Raw genomic sequence first — 25,940 nt, forward strand, 5'->3', positions numbered from 1 at the left:
CCCATTGCCCTGTTGTGGTCCTTTTCCCTTCTTACTTTGTATTTCTACTCCCTTCTAGTAAGTCATAGCAAGGGAAAGGCTGCAGCAAAGCTTCCAGCTGAGCTGTACTTACTTCCATACGTGTGTAGGGAGAGAGGGGAGGAAGAGACCAAACTTCAGGGATCCTGGAGACATTCTTGGATGTGGTGCTGAGAAGAAAATGAGCAGGAAAGAGGTGACAGAAATGTCAGGCCACAAGCTCAAGGGATCAGTGGGGCCCACAGATAACTGCATCATCGCAGGAAAGAAATAAATGACAGACTGCACCAGACTATAGCATGAAAACATTGACACAAAGAGAATTAATGTTCTTGCAACTGGACCTTGGCCTCACACAGTTCTGCAGTTGTCTCTTGCCTGGTGATATTGTGCTATATATGATTTGCTCTCTTTGAACACCGCATCTGTCCCAGAGACTGTCTACCCCTTAACGTAGCTGTGAAATATAGGTGATGTAGTACGTATAAATATTTCAAAGAGACAGGACTCATTTGACAAGTGGGGTCTTGAGAAGGGACTGGAGACCTTGACTCCCAGCTGGAAAGACGAGACAAATACACTCTGCAGAAACAGCCTGGGGGGAAGAAAGACATTCCTCATCTTTGCTATTTGACAAGTAGGATCACCACAAGGTACAGTTTCCTTGTGACAAGTAGAGTTCCTTTGCAAGTGTGCACGAGAGTGCTGGCTTGCTGTTGCCCATTGGAAACACTATAGTTATGAATGTTATGATTTATTAGGCCTCAACCAATAATTATTAATTACCTTATTTAGCAAATGCAGTTATATACTTGGTTTTTGGCAGTATTTTCTTCCACTCGGAATATCCATGGACAGATGACAGCTCTTTCTAATTATTTATTACCCAATTATTTTTCCCTTTAATTCAAGGGACTGCTCACAAACAGTCTCACTTTGTGTTTTTTTACTGTTCCCTAACTGGATGAGTTCAAAGGTACTTTTGGCACAAATACTTTTATTTGCGAAGAGAAAGCTGGGTTGTTTCACATACTTTGGCAGTTTACTTTGAAATTCATTTTTCATAAGCATTTGTGCCAGTGGAAGATGAGCATGTGCATTGAATGTTAAAACAGAAAAGGGATGTGAAACACACATTTTTGGGATTTATTTTTTTTAGACTCATTATGGGTTAAAAACTGGCTGGATGGCCAAGCCCAGAGAGTGGTGGTGAATGGGGCAAAGTCCAGCTGGCGGCTGGTCACTAGCGGTGTTCCCCAGGGCTCAGTTCTGGGGCCGGTGCTGTTCAATATCTTTATAGATGATCTAGACGTAGGGATTGAGTGCACCCTCAGTAAATTTGCAGATGACACCAAGCTGGGTGGCAGTGTCGATCTGCTGGAGGATAGGAAGGCCCTTCAGAGGGATTTGGACAGGTTAGATAGATGGGCCGAGACCAACGGCATGAGGTTCAACAAGAACAAGTGCTGGGTCTTACACTTGGGCCACAACAACCCCATGCAGCTCTACAGGCTGGGGGAAGAGCGGTTAGAAAGTGGACCGGTGGAAAGAGACTTGGGGGTGCTGATCGACAGCCGGCTAAACATGAGCCAGCAGTGTGCCCAGGTGGCCAAGAAGGCCAATGGCATCCTGGCCTCTATCAGGAATAGTGTAGCCAGTCGGTCTAGGGAAGTGATCGTCCCTCTGTACTCGGCACTGGTGAGGCTGCATCTTGAGTACTGTATCCAGTTCTGGGCCCCGCACTTCAAGAAAGATGTTGAGGTGTTGGAGCGAGTCCAGAGGAGGGCGACCAAGCTGGTGAAGGGTCTGGAGGGTCTGTCCTACGAGGAACGGCTGAGGGAGCTGGGGTTGTTTAGCCTGGAGAAGAGGAGGCTCAGAGGTGACCTTATTGCCGTCTACAACTACCTGAAGGGAGGTTGTAGTGAAGTGGGAGTTGGCCTCTTCTCCCGGGCAACTAGCGATAGGACAAGAGGGCACAGCCTCAAGCTTCGCCAGGGGAGGTTCAGGTTGGACATCAGGAAGAATTTCTTTTCAGAAGGGGTTATTAGACATTGGAATGGGCTGCCCAGGGAGGTGGTGGAGTCACCATCTCTGGATGTGTTTAAGAAAAGACTGGACATGGCACTTAGTGCCATGGTCTAGTTGACAGGGTGGTGTAAGGGCAACGGTTGGACTCGATGATCCCTGAGGCCTCTTCCAACCTGGTTGATTCTGTGATTCTGTGATCCAGATATGTAACTCATACTCGTTCAAACTCTGAGGCACTATTCCATAATCTAATGAGGATCCCTGAAAAAAAAATAATGGAAAGGCTACAAAACACCCCATAAATATCATTATTTCAAAATTATGAGTCTCATGTCTCCACGTTTTTTTATCACCATGAAGTTTCCTGGATCTGCAAACATCTCTTCATCTCGTTTCCTTGTGTTGCTTTCAGGCTGCTTCATGCAGATGTGGACAATTTTACTTTGTCACATCATCGTCAGCTCCTGCTTCTCCCCAGGCCCTGGCAAAGGGGCTGCTCCGCCTATCCTCCTAGTGCTGGCTGCCTCCTTCTACCCATACGCCCTCTATTAATGGTGCCACCACCCACTGTGGAAAGGATTAAATCCTTCTCAGATAAGGGCTTATTGTACTAAAAAATACACTTGCCCACACCAGGTGCTTTCATAAGTGCCCCACTCCATGCCATCATCTGTGGAAAGGACACCTCAGAGTGCAAAGCCCACAGTTTCTTGGCAAATGTTCCCTTAGCTCGGTTATAGAAAAAAAATAAAAGGAAAAAAAAAAGATTAAAAAAACCCAAACCGAACAAAGCAGTTTTGGTCCAGTGGGAAATCCTCCTGCTTTGCCTCCTGCATGCAGGGACGCTGGTCACCGGGGTGAAGCTGCCCTGTCCGTAATGCTGCGCTCCTCCTGGTGCACGCTGTTGCTTTTCTCTCCTGCTGAGCATCATTTACAGCAGGAATGATTGCTTACTAATTAGTGGCTATATCTATTAATTGTTTGTTTGTTAGAGCACGACTGCGCAGCCAGCCGCTCTCTGGGCCATATCAATATTTTTTCTTTTTCTTTTTTTTTTTTTTTCTCTTTTCTCTTTTAATCACATTTTTATCCAGGGAGTGACTTGTTCACACGGCGACTCAGTGCCTCCTGGGGTACGGCTTTCCATCCGCTTTCCCTCCGGGCATAGACCCTCTCGCCAGCCACCGTGGCGAGCGGACACGGGTGCAGAGCGGCGTGGGCAGGGCGCAGCAGAGGGGCGCCAAGAGCGGCGTGGGGCCGCCAAGCCCACGCGTGGCCGAGGCGCGAGGGCACGCAGGGACCAGCCCCGGGGAAGAGGCGGAGGGGACCCGGTGTCGCTGAGGGACGGGACGCATCGGCCCGTCCCCGGGAGCCTCGGCGGGGCCAGCGCCGGGAGAGCGGCGTGCCCGAGCCCGCCTGCTCCCGCGGAGCGGTGCGCCCGGCTAAGGGGGGGTCCACGGCGCTGGCTCCGCTTCGCGGTCTGAGCTCATTGCTACGGCCCCGGGCCAGGCATGGCTGGGCTCGCCGGCTCCGGAGCCCCGCGCGGCGAGCGGGTCTCGGCTCCCCCGAAGCAGCATTTTATCCCCCTAGCAAAGCAGATGGAGACAGGGATGGCAAAGCAGGGCTCCGCGCCGGCGCTCCCGGGGCGCTGGCGCAGCCCCCCGGTGCCGGTGGTGATGCCCGGGGCGGTCGCGCAGCATCTTCTTCCTCCTCCCGCCCGGAGGTCTCGGCCCGAGCCCTGCGCGGGGGGAAATGCACAGCTCCCCCGCTCCGTTTTATGTACCAGCATCAGCACAGCCCGGTGTCGGCAGTCCCACGGCTACCGCCGACTCCCGCAGCCACGCACCGGGCTGGGGGCCCGCACAGCACCCCCGCCCCGCCGCTCCCGAGCAGCATGCACAAGGCAGCCCCGCCAGCCTGCAACCTACCTGGGGAGGCCCCAAAAAACTTTGCGGGCACCAGCCAGCGCCGGCACAGGAGACCCACCAGCCTCGGCAACCTGCGCTGCCCCCCACCCCCGGCTCGCTGCCCATGCAAGCCGGGAGGCGCCTCCAGCCCCCCGCTGCCCCTGGGCTTTCCGCCTCTGTGGTCCCACCGGGGAGAAGCCGACCTTGCCGCGAGTGTCCTGAGGATGGAGGCACCCCGGGCTGACTGCTGATCTCTCCGCCCGAAGCAAGTCCCTTTTTCTCCCCAGCCCTGCGGTGTTGCCTCTAATCGGGCTGGGGCGAGGGGAGTCTCGCAGGATCGGGCAGGAGGCAGGGCTCTTCCGAGCGCGGCTGCTTTAATTGGCTCCTTTTTCTTTTCTCTCTTTTTTTTTTTTTTTTTTTTTTTATCCGAAAGGGATGAAATGGTGAAAAGACGAGGGGAAAAACCTGAAAAGCCAAAGGGGGCAGAAAATACGGCGCGCCTGGCAGAGCCTGCAGGCAGGGAGGGCTGAGGCGGCCCCGGGCCAGCCTGCTGCCGTGCCGTGCCCCCCTGACGCCCCATCGGGGGTCGGCGGAGCGGAGCGCAGCGCCCCGGGGCCGGCTGGGGAGTGGTGTCGCTCACGAATACTTTTGCAGGAGATTTTGGCCCTTAAGGAAAAAGCGGTGGGGCAGGGACCTGCCAAGCGCTTTCCAGCCGACGACTGGCAGGAGTAACCCAACTTTCTCCGGCTTCTCGTACCTCCTCGTCGGCTCCCTTTCAGCTGCAGCCCCTGTTAGTTCCCACCAGGACGTCGGGCAGCCGTCGAGGGAGAGCGACACGGACCTCTCTACAGCTGCGAGTCATCTGCAAGGCGGGCGGAGCAGGCAAGCATCGGAGGCGAAGCACCCGCCCGAGCCCGGCACACAACATCAGGGAAAGTTTTGAAGGGAGAAGGACCCGGCAGGCGGGGGCGGAGGCGAGGCGAGCCGGGCTGAGCTACAGGCGGAGCGAGGGTGCGTGGTCTGTCTGCTCCTCGTGTGCATCTCCCTTCAGGCTGGCTGGGGCGATGCAGCGCAGCTGGGGGAGCTCTTGGGAACCGCTTTAAAAAAACCCGAAAAATTAAAAAAAAATCGTTCCTGGATTTGATTAATTACAACAATCCCCTCCCCACAAGATCTGGAAAAGAGGAGAGAGAATCACCTATCCCTCCCTCCGCCTTTCAGCAGCTGGCTCCTACCCCCCACCCTCGCTTCCCCCCCTTTTTCTCCACCTCCTTCTCCTTCCCCCGCGTTCACTCCCGGGGCTGCGGCCAGAGACTCGTCGGGAGGAGGGAGGGCGAGGACTATCCCAAGTTGGCCCCAGTTGGCAGCACTTCGGGCAGCGCGGGACTTGGGGCAGCGCTCGGCGGCTCCCGCCGAACAAAGAAACCCCCTTTCCCGCAGGGCCGGGGGGCAGCGCTGGGCTGGCCCGGGCCCTGCTTCTGCCCCTGCCCGGCGCTGGCCCGGTGCCCCCGGGCTGGCATTTCCCCGTACCCCGAGTGCGGGCGAGGCTGCCCGTTTTCCTGGAGATCCTTGAGCAACCTGGCCAGGGGAAGCGGGAAGCGGCGCTCCGCGTCCCTGCCCTCCCTGACTCCTTCCCTCGCGCTCTCCCTCCTTTTTTTTTCTCCTCTTTTTTTTTTTTTCCCCTCTTTTTTTTTTTTTCCCCTTTTTCTTTTTAAATTTTATCCCCAGGCGGCCCCGGTGTGGGGGGGTCCCTTCCTCCGCCCGAGGGGCGCCGGTGCCCGGCGCGGAGCGGGGCGCATGGGGCGGTGTTTCGGGAGGCTTTCGGCTGCTCCTCGCTCCCCCGCCGGATGCTGTCTGGGCTGTTTTGGCTGCTTTTCTTCGCCGGCGATGAAGGCTCTGCCTTGAAGATGGAGATGATCTGTGTTTTATTCCTGTCTCTGGTGCCGGTGTACAGCAAGGGACAAGGGGTTTACGGTAAGACACGTTGTCGCGGTCGCTGTTTGGGGAGGGGGAGGCGGAGGCGAGGGCGCAGACGGCGGCGGTGGGATCAAAGTTAAAGAGCACCTGCAGGAGAAAGTAAACGATGCCGGCGAAGCTCGTCGCAGCCTGAGCGGAGAGATTTACGCAGCAATAGGGCTTCCAGCGCCTGTAGCTACTTCATAATTCCTCGCCGTAACCCCTGGCCGCCTCCGATTTACGAGTCCGCCGAGATGGCACGCAGGGGCCGCTGGCGAGGCGGCCGCCGGGCTGGCCGCGCCGGGAGCCGGGAGGAGCGAGAGCTGCCGCGGGGAGCGACCCCGGGCCCGGCCCTGCCTCCCCGCCTCCGTGGGGACGCCGGGCTGATGCCGCCATGCGAAACGCGGCGGCGCGGCTCCCGGAGCACCTCCGAGTTGCAGTTTCTTCGGGGCAGGGGCAGGACGGAGGATGCCCTCCCCGCGCCGCCCTTGCGGGTTTGCTTCCTTGCAGGAGCACCGGCACGGGGAAGGCAAGAGGAGGGCGGCCGCCCGCCGTTGCCTCGCCGGGCTCCGTGCCGGGGGATCTCCGCTGCTGCCGGCGTGCGGGGCGGTGCTCCCCGGCTCGGCGGGGCCGGCACCCCGCCCTGCCCCGGCTTCCCCCGCACAACCCACGGCGAGCCCCGCCGGGCTCCCTCCCTTCCCCGGGCGGGCGAGGGGTGAGGCTGCTTCTGCACCCTATTGAACTTTGCTGCCGATTTTCTTAACATCGTAGGGGTGAGTGGGTGGTGGTGGTCTGTGGCAGAGCTGATGTCGAGCTGCTTGATTTTTTTCTCTTTTTTAATTATTATTAAATTGTATTATTATTATTGCTGTTACGGTGCTTGCTTCCCCCCCTTCTTTGCAGGCAGGGTGGCAAATGGAAAGCTCGGGTGCCCCCCTGGCTCCCGCAGCCCTTCAGCTTCCGACGGCAGAGAGGAGGGCGGGGGGCAGAGGCTGGGGATGGCACCCCGTGCCCCCGCCGAGCACAAGCCTTGGGTTGAGAGAACAGCAGGGATTTACTTTAGCCAGCCGTGCAGCCCCCCTTTCCCTCTCCCAGTCCTCTCTTAATTCTTGCTTTACAAGGTCTGCATTTCCAATACACTGGGAAAAAATAAATAAAAGCAACCCACAAGACTTGCCTCTCATAACAAGCCGGCTTTATCTTGGCTTACAACTCAGTTGTGCGTTGCTGTAAAGTCCTTCTGGAAGGCATGCCTCTGCCTCTAACAAGCCAAGCTTCTCTGAGCTCTGAAGAGAGACCCCAGTGAGAGAATCCAGCCCCCCCGCTCTCCCTTTTTTAACAGCACGCAGCCAGTCTCTTGTGTGAGCTCTGGCAAAGATCAGTTCAGTCTCACTGACTATGGGTAAGTCTTTGTAGGTCACTTTTTAATGATGTATTTCTTTAATGAAAACAATTCCTCCTTTCTCCTTGAGGGCTGGGATGGTAATTTGAGTTTGGGTCCGTTTTGTAAAATAACCATTTTAAACAGAGGGTGTTTGGCTTCCTTTCTTTTTTCTTCCTTCCTCCCAGTATATGTGTTTTCTCCCAGTCTGCATGTCCAGAGGAAAATTGTAGGATCCTCCGAAGGTTGGAAAGATGAGGAGTGGAATGAGTTTGTGGTACAGAAACCTGGTCAGGGCAGGTTATTTAATCCTTTGAAACAGGTAATCTGCTTCTAGCCAAACTTTTATTATTTTGTTTTAGTGTGCTTGCTGCTGAGTAGCTGTCTCTTGCTGTGGAACAGCCTCTCCGCTCTGGGTTGTAACAAGAGGGATGGAGCTTAAAACCGGTTTTGCTTAAGTGCGCATTAGAAGGTTGCCTGTTGTATTTTTTCACCCACTTCAGTGAACTTGCATTTGATAGAGTTGCTGCTAAATTAGATCTTCAGAATAACTTACTGATGTTTTTGTCTTTTTCTCTCAGAGAGAGATTGGAGAAGCCGTGTACAAATGAAAGCACAGATATAGACATGCACTAAGATGAAGGCATCCTTTTAAGCCAAAATGGTACACTACTTCTATCTTTTCTCTTACTTAACTATACAAAGGAGAAATCCAGTCTCTTCCCTCCTCTCCCCTCCCCTACCTCTTCAAACTATCTGTTGAGACCATGAGGAGCCTTAATACGCAGGTGTCTGAGTGCAGCCCAGAGTAGTGTCTTGTGGAATCAGCACAGCACAAACTTCTACGGTGACTAATAGTTTTCATATTGTCTTTCCCAACCCTGCCTTCAGCCCACTACCCTGCACTGATTTCATGCCTTGTGCAGCCAGCACTGTTTGGATGTGAAATTGCTGTTATTGATGGCTCAAGCAGAGCCAATACACTGTTATATTTGCAAGGATAAATAAAACAGGATTAGAAACTAGTCCTGTGGCCCCTCTCCACTTTGGTTTGTCCTAAATGTTAGTCTCTCACCATAGCTTTAAGCTGTACTTGAGAGTTCTGTGTTGTGAATGTCCGTCTTGTGGCACTTAATGTAGAAATTATGGGAACTCCAGTATCACGTTTCAGATCTATTTTTCTGCTTTTGCATGTTTATTTATGGCGATGGAGATGGGGGGAGGCTTCTATATGGGTCTATAAATATATTTTACTTCAGTAAATCTGCTGAGATTAAATCAGATTAAATGAGATAAAGTATCCACGTGATGTACCCTTTAAATAACACACCCACATGGATGAGCACAAAAGACCTCTGTCTAGGAGAGCAGAGTTGTTGTAGAGGTTTATTGAGATGAATGGTATAAATAAAATGTGTGTAAGGGGGTTTCTGGGAAAGGAGCATTTGCAATGGAGGTGCAATTTAATTAGGAGTCAAGGTGCTTTTAGCCTGCTACCTGAAGAGGCTTGTTATATAAATTGGCGTTTGTTGTAATGACTGAAGTGTGTCTGAAACCCTCTTCTCATTAGCTGATCCCATCCTTTCAGCCTTGTTTGTTGCAGTAAGACAAGGCTGGCCTGATACGGCAGACAGTTCAGCAGACTGCCAAGAGGCAACTTTTATTAGCCTTTTGTGGTACCCCATTTCCCAGACTGCACGTGCCATTCAATCCCGGTGCATTAATGCCGCTGGTGAAGATGAGGAACAAGCTGTAATAGATCTCTAGGAAATGTCAGAATTTGGGGGGAGGGAGGAAGAGGTAAGGAGAAAGGGGACTTACGCTTCCAGGCTTGGAGTTATCAACACTTTAAAGACTGTAAATTAGACTGAAAGGGGAGGATGGGGGGCGGTCCAAAGGGAATAGTATGCCTCTTGCTTCCTAGTCAGCCTTGCAGACTTTGGGACTTGCGTAGCTCTGGTTCAGAGCGTGCACAGGGCTGCTGCTTTGCTTACTCCATGTGCAGTATATAATTAACATTTCTGGTTTGTCTCACAACTAGCACAGCCCAGCTGACCAGCAGCAGCCTTTCAGGGGTGTTTTGTCCCCTGCCTCTCATAATTCACCTGCAGAAAAGGCATTTCAGGAACGGTCATCACAGTGTGTGATATGGGGCTACAGCAAGGTGGTGGAAAGGGAATAGAAGGAAGGTTTAGGCTGGGCAGCAGGGTAAGTTGCGTGCCACCATGATCAGAGGGGCTGGATGGGCTGCGCTACTTCAGGCACTTGAAACTGGTGGGGTTGAAGCACTTGCAATATGGAGTAGTCCTGCCCTGGATTCTGAGGTGGGGAATAAATGACCCAATAAATCTCTTTCCTCAAAGAGACACCATCACCCTGAATCACCTATGAGATGCCACTACAGACAGCCAAAAAATCTAGTGGAAGAATGTTTTCTTGCGTCTGTGATGGAAGAGTGTCATGGTAAAACATATCCTGGGTTTAGGTCATTAACATCCGCACTTTTTCATTCCATGTACGCATGACATGATTTGTTTCCTGCTCCTTTTACCTGTAAAGTAAAAGCTATTTTCATAGAGTTTTCAGTGCAGGATGCCTCACACCCTCTTGTAACCTGTGTGTGTGCCTGTCTTTTGCTGCCAGTTTCTGGGGGCACAGACACACTCCAATGTTAACCTTGAGCCTGGTGACCTGGATCAGTCCCTCTCCCCTGCCCCTGCCTATAACTCTTTTGCCAGCGGGAACAGGAGTCCAGACACGGAGCTCTTCAGCTGTCTTGCTGTTATCCCAGTGCACCCTGTGCCCTCAGAAATGGGTGAGCAGATCACTGGCTGAAGCAGCAGTGGAGCTGGCTCCTGTGAGCCACTTCTTGTCTGATTCTGTTTGGAAAATGCGATGTATGAGCACAGTGGTCCTCCAAATTATGTATATGTGTATATACATACACACACATATGCACATCCTTTATGCTCAGCCATTTCTCCTTGTCCAGCCCTTAAGTCTGTGGTGGCTTAGGCTGTAGCCTTTTGGTTACAGGAATGGGGTTTGTAACTGGAGGGCTGTAGAAATAGTCTCACCGAAGGACAGGGTGGGTCCAAGATTTGCATAGCTCTTTAGCAGCTCTTTAAGGTCAAGACATTAAATCTGTCCAGCCCCGTGCTTCAGCATGCCTTGCTGTTCTCCAGCTGTAGTGTGTCAGATTCACCCTCCTCTGACACCAGAGCCTCAGTTTTTAGGTCAGGTCAGTAGCTTCACACACCAGATAAGCCCTCAATTGGCTTTAATATGCAGTACTAGAAAACTGACATTATCCTCTTGACAGGTTGTTTGCAACTTGCTGGTAGAAGTCAAAATATTTCACTATAGGTGTCATCAGAAACCACCATCCTATGCTAATTTTTGTGGGAACATGAAGACAGATGTTGAATAATTTGACATGAGCAGCATAGCTTTTAAAATTATCACCGTGTCAGGTTTGCACTGGATTTTTTTGAAATATATATACGTATTTCAGATGAGTTTAAGGGATAGGGGAGGGAGATATAGTAAGTGGCTCCCAATAAGTGGAAGATGCAGCAGAAGGTGGCCTTGGAGGTTCAGTAGTCAGACAGCAATTCGGCAGTGGCAGTAAGAGATGCTGTGCTGCTGAGGCTGCTGTTCTTATTTTTAAGTAACAAGACAAAGTGACTTCCATGCTGGTAACTCAGACATCTTATGACATTTCCCATCAACCTGAAGCCTTAATGTTTTGATGGTGTTTTGTCTGGAGTTACTGCTATTCTGCTTGCTTGAATAGTGCAGCTTCAGGCTTCCAGTCCCTCCCTCCACACTTACCATGCTCTCTTGGTTCATTAAGCATAGTCTATGGCCATGAGTCTTGCCTGCCTGGCTACGGCTTGTTACGAAGAGGGCAGAGTTGGGATGTGGGGAAAAACTGCATTCTGCCCAATGCCAATGTACTGGTAAAAGCAATAGAGATGCATTTCAACTAGTGAAAGACTGCTTGGGGTGGAGGGTGTTTCTTACCCAGTTTGTGGAAATATCCTGCAAAAGGCTGCTTTAGTCAGCATAAGGTAAGTCCACAGTCAACTGGTTTGCCTGTGTAGCTCTGGAGAGACAGTCCACTGGTAAAGTTCTCTTCAGGGTGGGTGAGATGTCGGTATTTTTTGTGCAGAGGGGTTGCTGTGTTGAGTCCTCAAACGGGGCTGCGTTTTGCTGGGGGGAGGATGAGCCTTCCAGACAAGAGACAGTGAAAATTTTGGTTTGTTCTCAGAGGTGCTGTGGGTACCTGCAACTGGTAATACAATGTGGATTTCTTTAGGCTATACCTGGTAGTCCAGGTCTTGTGTGGACTGAAACTACTAAGAAAACTTTGAGACCATTTTTGCTCTTAAGCAGTCAAGGTGAACACATCAAGTGCCCATGTCTCAGCCACCTTTTGCCAGTCATCATCCGCTGGTGTTGCACAGGCTTAAATTCAGAAGGGGAAAATGTGCCAACGTCCCCCAGGCTTGTGGAGGAAGCGGGAGGGATATGGCACTAACACTGCACAGCAGAATGCAGATCTGGCAGGGCCTTCAGGATCCACCAGAGAGTGATGTGCTGTGAAGAGGTGGGAGAGGAGAGTGCGTTTGTTTCGTGTCTCTGTGCCCATGTTTAACTGGTGAGATCTCTACTCGGTTAGGATCCAAAGTACTTGCTTTGAAAAGAAAAAAGCTTTCATCCATCCTTTATTTGGGGTAAGGGTTGAAGGAACAACAGAGGTTTGTTTTTTATAGCCAAGCACTTGCTTAGTGTTTAAAAGAAGAAATTAAATGTGTGATAATCCATGGAGCTGACAATCAAACGCACTGCATTAAAGTGCTAGGAAAGAACTTGAGAAGTGGAGCCAGCAAAGGGACATCCTGGGCATCAGCCGGTCTTGGCTCAACAAAAGTTAAGTCAGAGAAGGGCTGTTACCAACAGGTTGGCTGGGACAGGACTTGGTGGGAGGCAGAGAGTTTTCATACCCGGTGTCAGATGTTTCTTGGAAAGAAGGCTTCCACTCCCCGCTCTCTTTCCTGACTTCTGCTCAGGGGCAGCGCGTTGGCTGCGGGCGGCTCCTGCTTTCCCTCCCGCCCCAGGGAACGAAGCTGCTCCTCCTTCGCCGTCCTGCCTGCGGGCTCCTCTCCAGCTGCGGCTGGGGAGCACATCTGGGCGGGTGGGAGCACATCTGGGCGGGGGGGGCACATCTGACCGTCGGGGCCGTGCCGCCCCGCCGCTGCCCGTCAGAGGGAGGCGTTGCGCGGCGGTGGTGGGGTGCCTGGGGGTGTCCCCCCGCCAGGGGAGGGCGGGGGGTGCCGGGACTTGCTGAGGGCAAACCCCGTGGAAACCGAAACGCCACTCTGGGAGGCGGGGAAGGCGGCGCGGGGGGGGGGGTGTCCTGCCGGACACGCGTGGGGCGGGTTGGCGGCGCGTCCCGGGGCGGGGGTGGCTGTGCGCGGCTCGGCAGCGTCGGCTGCGCGCAAGGAAGGCGCGGGGGCAGCTCGGCCCCTCCGCTGCCGCCTCGGGGGGACGGGGGGACACCCCGCCGGGACAGAGCGAGGCCGAAAGCCGGGGGGTGAAGGCCCGGCACTGAGCTGCTGCTTCCAGTTTCTTTCGGTGCTGGTTGCTTGCGTGCTGCTTTGCGTCTCTCTCTGGTTTGTGTTAGGATCCGAAGCTCTGTCACATTGTACCCAAGCAGTTCATGATCCTTTTTCCCCCTCTTCCCTCCTTTTTAAAACTCCCGTGGAGTGGGAAAGTGCTGCTCTTTCCTTCCAGGAGCATCTTGCCCATTTCTGATGAAAGATCGTACAATGAAGAGAGTGCAGGCTGCTTAAATCCCGAGCTGGCTTTTCAGCCACGCTCTCCATTTCTTTTTATTCATATATCTGCGTGATCGTGTTTTGGGGTGGTTTTTTTTGTACTTGTTCGGGGTTTTTTTTGTTTGTTTGAAGGTAGAGTGAAAGGAGTCTGAAGAGCTAAGAGGGAAGAGGGACCCTCGTGTGTAGCCTTGCTCTGGCAGGGGGAGAAAAGAAGGCAGCAAGGTGTTGGCTGGCTATGGGGGACTCTAACATGTACAGGTGAGGGCGTTAGTGCTGCAGTATATCTGCTTGGCTCCGTGAGGCTGCAGAGCTGAGGGTGCCAGAGCAGAGGCATTTGGTTGATGCTGGTGCTCTGGCTCTTGGGAAAACATGACTCAGGGGCCCTAGCTTAGTGCAACATTCTCTTCTGAGCACTGTGGCTGCCCACAGGGAGCTCTTTGCACCAGTGCATTGGCCATGCTGTATCCCAGGTCAGCTTCTGATTACGAATACCTTAAGTTTTAATGCCCAAATACTCTGGTCCACAGCTGGCAGAGAGACATGCCTGAAGTTAACCAGTGAACTAGACACAGAGACAGCTGAATATAAATTATTATTTCTTTAAATTTTCTACATGTTCTTCTAAACTAGGCAGTATGGTTACTCCAGCATGTGCTCGTATGATTGTATTCCCAAAATCTACAGAGAGCTGTATGGTCTAGTGGCGTTTAAGCTCCTCTGAGAAGGATTCTTCCTTTGTACACTTCTGTAAAGCACTCTGTGTTCTTCGTATCGTGCTAGTAATAAACAGCAGTGTAGATGCAGTTACGTATTTCAGTGGTTGCAAAGAAGGCAGGACAGCCCACTGGGGACAGCCATGGTGCCAGAGTGGCCTGGTGATTCGAAGTCACCAGCACTACTCTGTGAGAAGGTCACAGCTCTGTGCTGGGCTACTGACCTCCAGGGAAAGGGTGAAGCAAGGTGGTGAGCAAGGATCTCAAGCAGCCTTTATCAATCTGGCCAGTCTCTCACTTTCCTATTGCTCCTCTCACTCGTGCTGCAAATCGCTCGTGGACGTGGTGTTGGCTGCTCTCCCTTTGCTTTAGCTTTCATAAAGGGAGATATCACTGATGTAACTACAAATCCATCTGGCTGTGATGTGCTGGATTGTGGCTTCTCTCCGTTGTGAGCTGTGGTGTAGGACAAATGGTGTGCAGATACTTTTGTTGGGTTCGTGTAAATGGAAATGATGGCAGGGTGAGGATAGCAATTGACAAAGGTGCAGTAAGAACAGCAGCTTCTGAAGAAAAATTAGCAAATGTCAACTAAAGAAGAGCTGACATAACATTGAAAGCTAAAGTCGAGCTGTGAGAAAGGCTTTAAGATGTCTGCAGGTGGACATTTAATATAAGAGTAGCTGCTTGCCATTGCTGCTCCTGTTTTAAAAGGAAATGGTCCTTCACTAATTGGCGTAAATTGTTTTAAGATAAATGCGGATGGGAATCTTGTGCACCTCTTGTGTGCTTTTGTGATGAAATAAAAAGGAAAAACAAAGATGTGATTCAGACAGATGTTTGAGAAACATAGCAAAATGGCTTTTACTTAAAAATGCCATTTCACCTTCTGGTGCTTGTTCTGTGCCTTGCACGGTGGAAAAAGGCATTTGTAGAATTAGAGTGAAGAATGACTGTCTCTCACTAAGTTTAATAAACGGATTATTCTGACTTAGAGCATCCCTTGAAACAGAAGAAATGTGAGAAACTGAGGTTCGTAAAAGTAACCTGAGCATCAAGAGCCAGCTGGGGGTGGGAGACTGAACTCCCCTGCCAGTCAAGTGAATCCAGCTGCGGTGCTAAGAAAACTTAACTGGTCTGGAGCATTTCCACCGCAGTTGTTAGACCCTGAAAATCCCTCTGAGTGCACAAGTAGGATTTCTTGTGGGTTTATTTGTTTTCCATCACTGTAATATCTATGAACTTCCACCTCTATAATGCCTCTGTTGCCTACATTTATTCCACTCTGCATGTGGGGACATGAGATGGAGATTAAGTGATTTGCCCATGGCAGAATGGAGAATCGAACATCAGCAAAGTTTTAACCATCCTTTTCTCTCTAGTAAAGTGTAGCTGGTATTAAGTGCAATCCCTGCGTCTGATAGATCCAAGGTAAATACATCCACAATAAGAAGGAATAAGCCATTGAAAACAAGCTCTGATCCAGTTATCTCAGAATCAATCTTTTTTAATAAGAAAACAAAACACACGTTTGTCTTTTACTACTAATTTAGCTCATCTGTGTTCACAGGTTAGGATTGATTTTAGGACACCTTTTGGAGGTCCTTCAGAAATTACTGTACAACACTGTGAGAGAAAGAGAAATCTTTCAGTTGTGGTACATACATGACTTTTCTGTGTGAATCTGCAGGTGGCTTGAGAAAGTGCTCTAAGGGAGGTGCAGGACCGAATTAGTTCTGGAATCTGTTGGCTCATTCGGCAACAATTTAAATTATTTTGCACTTGATCAAAGAAGCAGTATTTCTTACCATGAGAAGTTGTTGTGATGAATGGAGGAGATTAAATTACTATTGCTGGTACCTGAGGGAAGGACAAAAAGTCTGAGTTTGACATGAGGGAGCAGAGATTTAGGATGGGGGGAAAAAGCAGGGGACTGTATCAGAGGTACATGATGAGGGACAGTGTCTGGGACAGAGGAGAAGTTATGATAAAGAGGGTGGAGCTATGGCTTTAAAAGAAGGCTGGATGCCAGAGCAGAGCACGGCTTTTGGAAGAAGCAAAAGGAAAGTCTGAATATTCCAACACGTTTTGTTATTTTAAGTATGTGCTAAGCCATATTCTTATTTTTCTTACAAGTATGAAGATAGGAAGGAGAAATCTCTAGTGTTTATTTCCCAAATGCTAATGAAGGCTGAAAGGAATTAATGTCAGTGATTTTTGTCGTGGGTTGTTTTTTTTTTTTTGAAAGAGAGATTTTTCTTTTAGAGCAATTAAAATTCACAAGTATGGGTTTGAGAAGGGGATTATCTTGATCAGTCATCAAATAATTGCTGCATAACAAGACCTTATCTCTGGCAACTGGGACTCAGAAGTAGGCAGTGGTGTTAGCGGCAGGTTGGGAAGATCCCTATTTTAAGGTGTAGTGACAGACGGTGCCTTGCTATTCCCTGTACCCCTACAAACGAGGAATACTTGGAAACTGGGTAAGAATACAGGAGCTTTGCAATGCTATGAGATGGTGGGATTAGGGGAATGTTTTTTGCAAACAAATCATCTTAAGGTGCACGTACACTATGCCTACGCAAAGGTAGGACTGTAACTTGTGGGTGCACTCCTGAGCCAGCTTTAAATTAGCTGTTTGGGTTACTGATCACAGCCCAGCTGTAACGGCGTGGAGCTCAGCCTGGCCTGTGCTCCAACCATTTATGCAACATCCTGAGCGGGGTTTTTAGTGTGTGCTGAGCTCGCTGCACATGGGGTCACCTGGTAGCAACATATGGTGCTCGACTCCTCGATAAATAAGTTGTGGAGCACCTACGCCAGGTTCATGCTTGCTTTTGGATTGCAGCGCAAGCAAATATACTCAACTCCTGGTTGTGCAACTGGGTAGTGATCCTACAAATTCAACTAGCTGGCTTATTGTGAGGTGCAGTTTGGACTCGAGGGCTGCAGCAGCTTAGCTACCGCAATCCAGTAGCTGCTAACTCTACCAAGACAAATGCCAGAGTGGTTCTTGCTCTGTGGTACCTTTCAAGCAAGCATAGCTTGCAGTGCAGGAATGCAAGCTGGCTTAATGCAGCTTGCTGTTGTGAACGAGAGCCTCAAGACAGCAGGTCTAGAATTAATCCTTAATTTTGAATTTTGAAAAGCTATTACTGAACAACTCCTCGTGTAGACAAGCCCTGCATTTAGCTGTGATTAAGTTTCTAAATTGTTTTTCAAAATGGGGTAGCTCCTGAACCATGTAGCTGCATCTGAAGACGTTACCCATAGAAACTAAGCTCCAGCTTTGGTTAAAATAGCACAACAATAGTTTGTTTTCTGGCTGGTCAAATGATAAGCAGCTCAGGACTTTCATCCTTGTTCCAGCAGAAAAATGCAATCGACAGTAGAGAATGATTGTTTACTACGATGTGCATGATTAATACCATAAATCTTTCATGTTGGAATGTTGGGTGAAAGGCATGAATATCACCACAACAAATTGAAAGGAGCAGTTTGTTACATATTCATGGTTGGTAATCATGCTTGAAACTCTATGTAAAAGGAGAAATTAGCCAAAGTGAACGGTAGTTGTCAAAACTAGAGACCACTCTGGCATTTGCTAAGCCTTGGCAAAGATGCCATGCTGATTTTTGCAAATCACAATGAGCATATGTACCTACTTGTGGCTGATGGTTATTCCAAGTGGCCAGCAGTAGTGCGTGTGCCATTTGACAAACAGTTCTGCTTCTCAGATTGTTATGGAGACACTCAAAGTATGTTTGCAGCATATGGCTTGCTTAAGGAGATGGGTTTAGATAAGAGACGTTCGGTAAAACGCAGTAGATGTAGTTGCATATCACTCAGCTTCCGATGGGTCAGCAGGGTGTTTTGTAGACGCTTAAAAGAGCAGTAAAGAAAAATGAGGAGCAAACCCTGCATCATGGCATCGCAAACTTACTTTGCTTGTGTAGGTCAGCGTGCTGGAGAGCTCCAGCGGAGCTCATTCTTAATAAGCAGCTTTTAATTTAAGAATTGCATTTGATCGTCACAAAGCAAGTCTAGAGGAAGTAGTAAGTGGGGAGGGTGGGGGAAGGAAACCGCCGTATAAGCTTTTTGCTTGTTAGGCCTAAATAAAAGCTTTGCAGAAAGAGGAAGCAGGGGAAGGCGCTAAAAAGTACTAGGATCTGTGATATGCTTGGTGAGGTAGACAGGGAAATGAGAAAGAAATGTGTCTAGCTATTGCTAGATTAAAAAAAAAAAGAGAAAAGAAATGGATGCTGTTGATGGTGTGTAAATTCTAGGAGTGAGAATATTTCTCTCTTTCATTGGCCTCATGATAATACCCGTGACATTGTTGCTGTTGGAAGTGAGGTATTGGAAGATCAAGTGAGAACTGCCATCCCTGCCAGGCGGAAGCCTTGCCTGAACGGAATCACACGTCTCCCAGAGGGTCACAGCTCTAATTCCGGGGTCACCTAAAAGGGGGCTAATCTTCGCACCCCCATTGCAAGAAACAGGAGGATTTAGTGTAGCTTTTGCATATGTACTCCTATACACTTTTCTTAAGGTCCTGGGTGCTCTATGAGCGTTGCTGTTGCCTGTGGGAAACAGCTGTGGGTAACATTGAGGCTGGAGCTCAAACCCCAGGGTGGTGTAGGGTGGGTGACAGCTTGTAATTAAGTGTCTCATTTGCTGAACTAACTCTTCTGATTTTTCCTGTATTTTATTTCTCCCTTTTTGTCGTATCCGGTTAAAGTCCTTGTAATCAGTTTTCAAGGCATGTTTGGCTGTTTGGGTTTTTGTTGATATAAAGTCTTACTTCTTGCATGTGCTTTGTCACACTTGCTCGCCTTGCTGACACAGACATCTTTTTACTTATTAGCCCCTAAGGAAGTGGTGCAGCTATGGGGGTGTGAGCAGGCAGCCGTTGTGCCCGTGATCCACCAGCAAGAGCTGGTGGCCAGACTCTGACTCCAGCCTCTGCTGCTGTCTGGCCAGGAGGAATGGTTGTGTTTCTTCAGATCCTCTGCGAAAACTGAAGTTAGAAGCAGGGTGGGGGGAAATCTTAGAGGATTCGCTTTCCGGGCTACAATTTTTGGCACGCCTGTGCTACTCACATAAATAGCATTTTAGTTTTAAGGCAAGGGAGTTTAATCCAGATGAGCTGTTGCTCTGGTAAAAATGCTGGCCTGAAATGCTGCACGTAATGGCTTGGATCCTGTCACTGTCAGTCTTCCTTTATGACTTATTTTTTTAAAGACTTCAGTGTAAGCCAAGTATGTTTAGGAAAAAAAAGCGCCTTAAAACAAACCACAAAAGAAAGCCAGGTCTGTTCGTTTCTCCTGGCCTTCTGCTTGTGGAATGGAAGGTGGGGCCCTTTGTCTGCCTTGGACAGACGTTTTGAAGATGAAGCTGGTGATTTCAGGGAGGTGTTTCCATCTGAATGTGAAGGGAGGGCATAGACAGACAACCTCCTTTTTTGTGTGGTGGCCTGTCTTAGTAGTTTACAGGTTTTCATGGACATCTGTTGTTTATTGTTTTTTCCCCCCATCACCATTAAATTTTGACTCGAGGCATTTTTAGTTTTGTGGCCGTTTCCACGTCGATGCATTGGTAAGCATCTTTTCATTGAGGGCTGGTTGCTGCAGTCACTGAGCTGCTGCTGTTCTCTTGGGCAGTCCCTGAGCTGCCTTCAGTGAGCTGCTGTTGGAGAACCCGACAGCAGATCTGTCATCAAAGCGCAGAAGATTCTCCAGTGTGAATCTTCTTCATAAAGCAATAGGATGCTTGCTTGTACAACCAGAGTGCAGTGCCTCAGGACTCGGGCTAGCTAGGTAACATGCTGCCAGAGAGGCCAAGCTCTGTAGTCAGGGTTTTCTGGATCTAATCTCCAAGATGGTGGTTTCTGTAGGGAGATTCCTCATTTCTCTGGGCTTGAAAAGTGTCTGGGTGCTTTGATTTCAAACCCCACTACTCTGAAGGACTTGGATTATGCTTGTGATTATTCCAGAATGGGATAATTCTTACTATACTTGAACTAGAGCTCTACTCTCAGCAAGTCATGCCTCTGCTTTTGTTGGTCAGTCTGGAATAATGGGAAAACCAATCTTTCCTACCCCAGAGGTTTTTGATTGTTTTCTCTGGTATGTGATATTACTTGAGTGTCCTTTCCCAGAGACTGCAGGCCTGTCACTCTCATGACTTGCTATTTTGCAGTGAATTGGAGCTAGCTAGCAAGAGTTGTTTAGGTTTGGTTTAATTTTTTTTTCCCCCATTCTTTGGTTTCCTGAAGGTTTGCTGTGTTATGTCATAGAATCAGAATCATTTTGGTTGTAAAGGACCTTTAAGATCATCAAGTCCAACCATTAGCCTAGCACTGCTAAGTCCACCATTAAACCATGTCCCTAAGTACCACATGTACACGTCTTTTAAATGCTTCCAGGGATGGTGACTCCACCACTTCCCTGGGCAGCCTGTTCCACTGCTTGACAACCCTTTCAGTGAAGAAAATGTTGGGATAAGAGGAATTTTTCCTTTCCGTTGCTTAATTGCATTACACTGGTTGAAATCTTTTCTCCTTGCCTTTGTCACCTACATTTGTTCCCTAACTTTTCCAGTGTCCTTAAAAAGTATAGCTAGAAGGAAAGGACATAAATAGAGCTAGTGTTCAGGATCTTACCTGGTTTTGGAGATAAGGGCCTGGTCGTGGGGAGTCTTTGTTCCATTGTCCCCACTGTCTTCCCCTCTGCCTTCTCTCTTCCCCTGGTTCCTGTTGTTTCACCTTCAGAATCCTTGCTGAATTCACTTTACTTAAAATAATATATGTTTGAACAATAAAAGCTGAATTAAAGGGATTCTGTGATTATCACTTATTTTAAATACACATATTGGCTCTGTGAGGGCTTTGCAAAGAAAGTCTAACTGTGTGCTTTTGCACATAAAATGAGTATGCAAACAAAATCCTGCAAGAGGTCTGCAATGAAGAAAGCCCTTTTCCCTTGCTTCGCCGCATGCAAATATCCAAATACAACAGCAGTTCCTACTGCTGAAGCAGCAGCATGGGAAAACCAAGTGGCATTGAAGTGTTGCCAGCGATACCTTTATACTGAGTTACAGCACTGAAGGCAAACAGCAGCTGGAAGCTTGGTTTGATCTTTTTGTATGAATAAGATTAAGTAGCAGGCGTGGTGTTGGTGAGGGGTATTTTCCTGACCCTCTTCTACAGAGCTTTTGAACACTTCTGGAGAAGTGCGGTGTATCTTCAGCACCTGCTGAAGGAATGGTGATCAGAGAGCTCGGCACACCTGAGGACTTTACCTGTGTCCCTCTCCCTTACTGGGGTATCGGTCAACCTCATGGTGTTCGTGTGTGTGGCTTGACCAGCTGTGCTTGTAACTGATCTCCATTTGAGAGAACTGATATTTGCCACTAGACTTTCCTGATTTTAATCTCAATGGTTGACTTCTAATGAATTAGATACAGACTGGTGGCACATGGCAGCTGAGGGACGGGAGACGAGCTGCCCTTGCAACCAAGGGACGTTCCCTCAGGTAGCACCTTGCATGACAGCTCTGTCCTTCTCCACCTCCTGGGTTTATGGCTATTTTGCTGTGGCTCATATGCTCCAGGGCTGGCTCTCTGTGTGGGAGGCGTAAGGGTCTGAGCAGTGCTGTAGATTCTCATCCTGCCTCTGCTGCTTTGGTCTTTATTTTCTGAATACTTTGTACTCTGTGGAAGCCGTGTTGGTGCGTACAGGCCTCCAAAGTTTCTGTGAATCTAGGGTCTTTCTGTCAAATGTAGCCAGATTGTATTTGTTACTCTTGGAGAAATATCTGAGAAGGACCCAGGCATAATGCATTTAGATTGCCCTGCTAACCAGAGCAGATGGACTTTTCCGCTGTGTCTGTGTGTCTCCTTTCCTTCCTGTTAATATTTTTGTAATTATTCGTACACAATTGACATTAGATGTATCATCTCACTGGGGCGAGAACCCAGCCTGGTGGTCATCAGGGTTCAAGGGCCAGTTCCTGGGTCTCTTGGGGACTGTGTGTGAGACCAAATGTGAACTGAGGCAGGGCTGCAGTCTCCCAGGGCTGCTTCTGTAGCCACACTAAAAATCTCTGCTCTTGCATTTACTCTGCTGCTGTGAACTGTCATCACTCCTTCCATTTTAGAGCAAGAGTGAGAGAACAAACTTACCCTCAATTGTTTTTTTTTTCTGTCAAATAGCTTTTCAGATTCTCAGTGCTTCCTCACTCTGCCTTCCTTCCTAGAGACATCTTGCCAGCCTCATCCTCTTCTTTGGCCGACTAAGTGTGTAGATTTACACACACGAATTCAGTCCATGACATTCCTAACACAGGCATTATTGCTGTCTTTGCCTTTATTTTTTTTATTTATTGCCTCTTTCTTGGGCAGATACATCCCCAGATTACTTGTAAATCTTCTCATTACACCCCAGGAAGAAGTGCAGGCTCTAGGTCTGTCAGTGCTTGGGTGCTTCTGGAGTTGGTGTGTCTCCACCAACTTGGTGGAGGGGGTCAACTGGGCCAGGCTGCCTGTCAGCCCAGTGCTGACACTGAAATGAAGCCAAAACTCAACTTCTCCATGTTCAAGGACAGAACAACCTCCAGACACTAAACTTCCCAGGGTGGAGAGAGGAAGCTGTTCCCTTGTGATACTTTTGTGCTCATCATGTGCATTGCTGCTGGGTCAGTGTTTTGTTGTTTCTTAAGTCACTCATGAGTAATAAATGTAAAACTGCAGTACTTCTGCAGCATCTGGGGATGGTTAGGTTGAGTAAGAGATAAGTGCAATCATTTTTACAGAAGAAAAGAATTGCATGAAGCCCTCATCTACTTAAATTGTAGAGTGACCTTTCTTTCTTTCCTTCCGGTCTCTCAGGAGTGTGACTCTTCCCCTTTCATAGCTGGTCTGTTCATCCTCTCCAGTATTTGGTGGCTCTCCCCCAGGAGCATGCATGCCCACAGATGGCAGCAATGAGGTGCCTTAGGTGAGCAGTACGGCTGTAGGCACTACAGCAAAGGCACCATTCATCCATTTGGGAAAAACTGCTTTTGTCTCTCTGATAATCCACTCGATTCCCCTGGAATCCCTGCCTGGGGAAAGCTGTGACATTTTTGCATTTTTTTGGGAGCTATGTGACCACCTTCCCAGAAGCTCTTTCAGGGTTTTATGGTGCTCAAGGGAGGAAACAGTACAGTAACTTCATAATGGTGAAAATCAATGCTGTATATGGAGAGGAGAAGGAAATCCATGTTTGTTTTTAAAGGAAAAAATAAACGCTGCCATTCCATTTCCTTGGGACTGAGCTTGCATCTAATCTGTGGCATCTTTCCGTTCCTTTTACCTTTTTCTGGGAGACAGCAAGGCTCAGAGATTTAAACCTGCACCAAAGTAATTGTAATTGAGGATTCAGTCTGAATCTCGGTGAAAGGACTGACAGAAATTCCTACTGCCTGGACTGCAGCCTGGTTTAGAGGCCCTAAACCATAAAAAACCATGTTCATCTCTGTCAACATCTGCAATAATGGAACAAATCTGAAAAAAATTCCCCTCCCCCAAAAAAACCCCCAAAACCCTCAAAAACCCAAAAAAACCCCAAACCTGCAAAAGAAAAATACATTATTCATAAGTCTAATGCCCATGACAGTCCTCCTTGGTGGTTTTGGTATTTTACCTTGCTTCTACATCTCCAAGTTAAAATCTGTTAGCTCAAGTCCAGAGGTGTGTATGTTTAAGGTGGCATGGCCTCTCTTCCCCACTGGAGGGGGCAAGGGCACAGAGCAAACCCTCTCATCTAGGTGCCAATCTAGTACTTTCTTGCCTTGGTGACTTCATGGAATAATTGAGGTTGGAAGGGACCTCTAGAAGTCACCTGGTCCAGAAGTCAACTAGCCCCTCTGCTCAAAGCAGGGCTAGTTTGACGTTACAGCCAACTTTAAAGTTAAGGCAGGGTGTTAAGGACCTCATCCAGCTGAATTTTGAGCATCTCCAAGGGTGGAGGGTTCATAAGCTCTCTGGGCCCCTCTACTGGTTGGTGTTCGACCACCTTCCTGGGGAAACAGGTTTTGTCTTTACAGCCAACGGGAATTTCCTGTGATGCATCTGGTGGCTTTTGCCCTTCTTCCTTTCACCATGCACCTCTGAGGAGAGTCTGACTCTGTGTCCATCTTCCCCTGCCCTCCACCCCGTCCCAATTAGGTAATAGCAGGAAGATCTCCCTTGTCTTTTTTTAAGGCTCGGGAAAAAGCAAACAAACAAAAACAACAAACAAACAAAGAAACCTACCCAAACTTTTCTCAGCTTTTGTTCACACACCGTACGCTCCACCTGCCTGACCATTTTGGTGGGCCCTCACTGGACTTGATCCAGTATGTAAGTGGTATTTTCTGAAGAAAACATCTTTCCTGGTTTCTTCCAGTGAGATGGTCCTTGCTACATGATGTTTATGAAAAGGATTTCTTTATGGCCTATCCTCCTCTTTAAAGTTCTCTGATTAACACTGCAATTAGCACACTCCTGGTGTAGCCTGCCACAGACAGCAGAGAAACTGAAGACGCACTGGTAGACATTTGTACATTTTCCATTACGTGCAGCATAATCTCCGCTAATAGTTATACTTAGTATTCTTCTGTGAGCGCAACATAAAGATTAAACTAACATGGGGTTAGAGATGGTGGAAAAGGGTAATAAACCCATTGACCACGTACCACAGGGAGTAAAATCTCTGTGTGTGTGTGTGTGTGTGTGTACATATATGTATGTGTGTGCATATATAATATGGTGTTTATTACCCAAATGCATTTTGCAGGGTCTCTGTCGGGATACCTGGTCAGTTTGCTTGATTCAAAAGCAGTGAGTGTCCCACAGATGCCCTGCGCTGTGCACCATGTCAAGAGGAGAGGGTCGTGTTCCCGGTGTGTAGCGGTAAATGATGGGGTAGGAAGAAAGATGTGCAATTTCTCAGGGCAGGTTTGTAAAGGGGATGTCAGGTTCCACTCAGCTTGTTTAGTTCGAAGCTGCTTGCGGTGTGCTAATGTGACAAGGGGACCTCGTCTCACGTTGAATGCTCTGGGGTTTCTTTATACTTCGAGTTCTCCATAGGCGCCCGGTTGGTGGCTTTGCTTCACAGTGTGACGTGCTGGAGCAGGAAGCTGAAGATCGAGTCTTGCTTTCTTTCTTCATTTGACACCATTGTAGGTGGCATGGAGAGTGGGATGCTGGGGTAGGAAGTCGAAGGAATTATTTTACTCCCACTGAATTTTATCTGGGCAATTTGCCCTATCTGAACAGTTGGTTTGGTAGCTTTTTTTGAAAAATGTGCTTAGTATCTATGTTCTTTTTCTCTGTCTCCTCTCGTCTTGTAGGGCCATTTAGAGATTAAAATGAAGTAGACTCTTAACTAGCAGGAAGGGATTGGAAAGTTGGGAAGGTCTGTGTGTTCAGCTGCCAGAAACACAGTACTGAATCCCTGTGAAAGGCATAAACTTTGCTTCTTCCCTTGCTGGTGAAGTCTTTCAAAGAATGAGGATGACTTCTAGTGTCTGTCTCACCCTCTGTGCATCTGAAATCTAGCCCAGGTGTAGTTACACATCTCCATTGCTACCAGTATCGAATGCAAGGACTGAGCTCGTTTGTTTTTTTTTAATTTCCAATTTTGAAACCTCGCTGCTGACTTCTTGGATTTTCTGAGAGGGAGCGTGCAGCCAGTCCCCACTCCTGCTTTGCAGATTTTTTGTATTGTTTGCATATGGCTTTTTTTGAGGGGGGTGTGTGTGAACGTCTCACTGTTGCTCCCAAGCCGTCTCCTCTGCGGGAGTGGCAGTGCTGCAGTTTCACTAGGAAATATTAATGCTTGTAAACATTTTTCAAAAGGTGTTACATCTTCCTGCACGTACTTTATTATATTCCCACAAATCTGACTAGATTTGATGGATAGGTAACGAGGGAGCAAGGATGGGGGAAGCGTGCTAGAGAGGGAAGGAGGAAAAAGGGAACGAAATAAACACAAACCTGCTGTAATTCAAAACAAGGCAAAATCAGATTGTGTGCTTTGGCTAATTTTCTTATTCAGGTATTGATCCAA

The 25,940-nt window shown here is 48.7% G+C and overlaps 1 protein-coding gene across 1 annotated transcript in view; it reads left to right on the forward strand.

The window, feature by feature from the left end:
• Positions 1-5,800: 5,800 nt before the first annotated feature.
• MDGA1 (MAM domain containing glycosylphosphatidylinositol anchor 1) overlaps positions 5,801-25,940 on the forward strand; it is a 147,702-nt gene continuing 127,562 nt past the window's right edge. The window contains exon 1 of the mRNA XM_068410735.1: positions 5,801-5,927. Coding sequence (XP_068266836.1) covers positions 5,801-5,927 — 127 coding nt within the window. The remainder of the gene's footprint in view (positions 5,928-25,940) is intronic.

This window comes from Nyctibius grandis, chromosome 1 (assembly GCF_013368605.1).
Source record: "Nyctibius grandis isolate bNycGra1 chromosome 1, bNycGra1.pri, whole genome shotgun sequence".
NCBI lineage: Eukaryota > Metazoa > Chordata > Aves > Nyctibiiformes > Nyctibiidae > Nyctibius > Nyctibius grandis.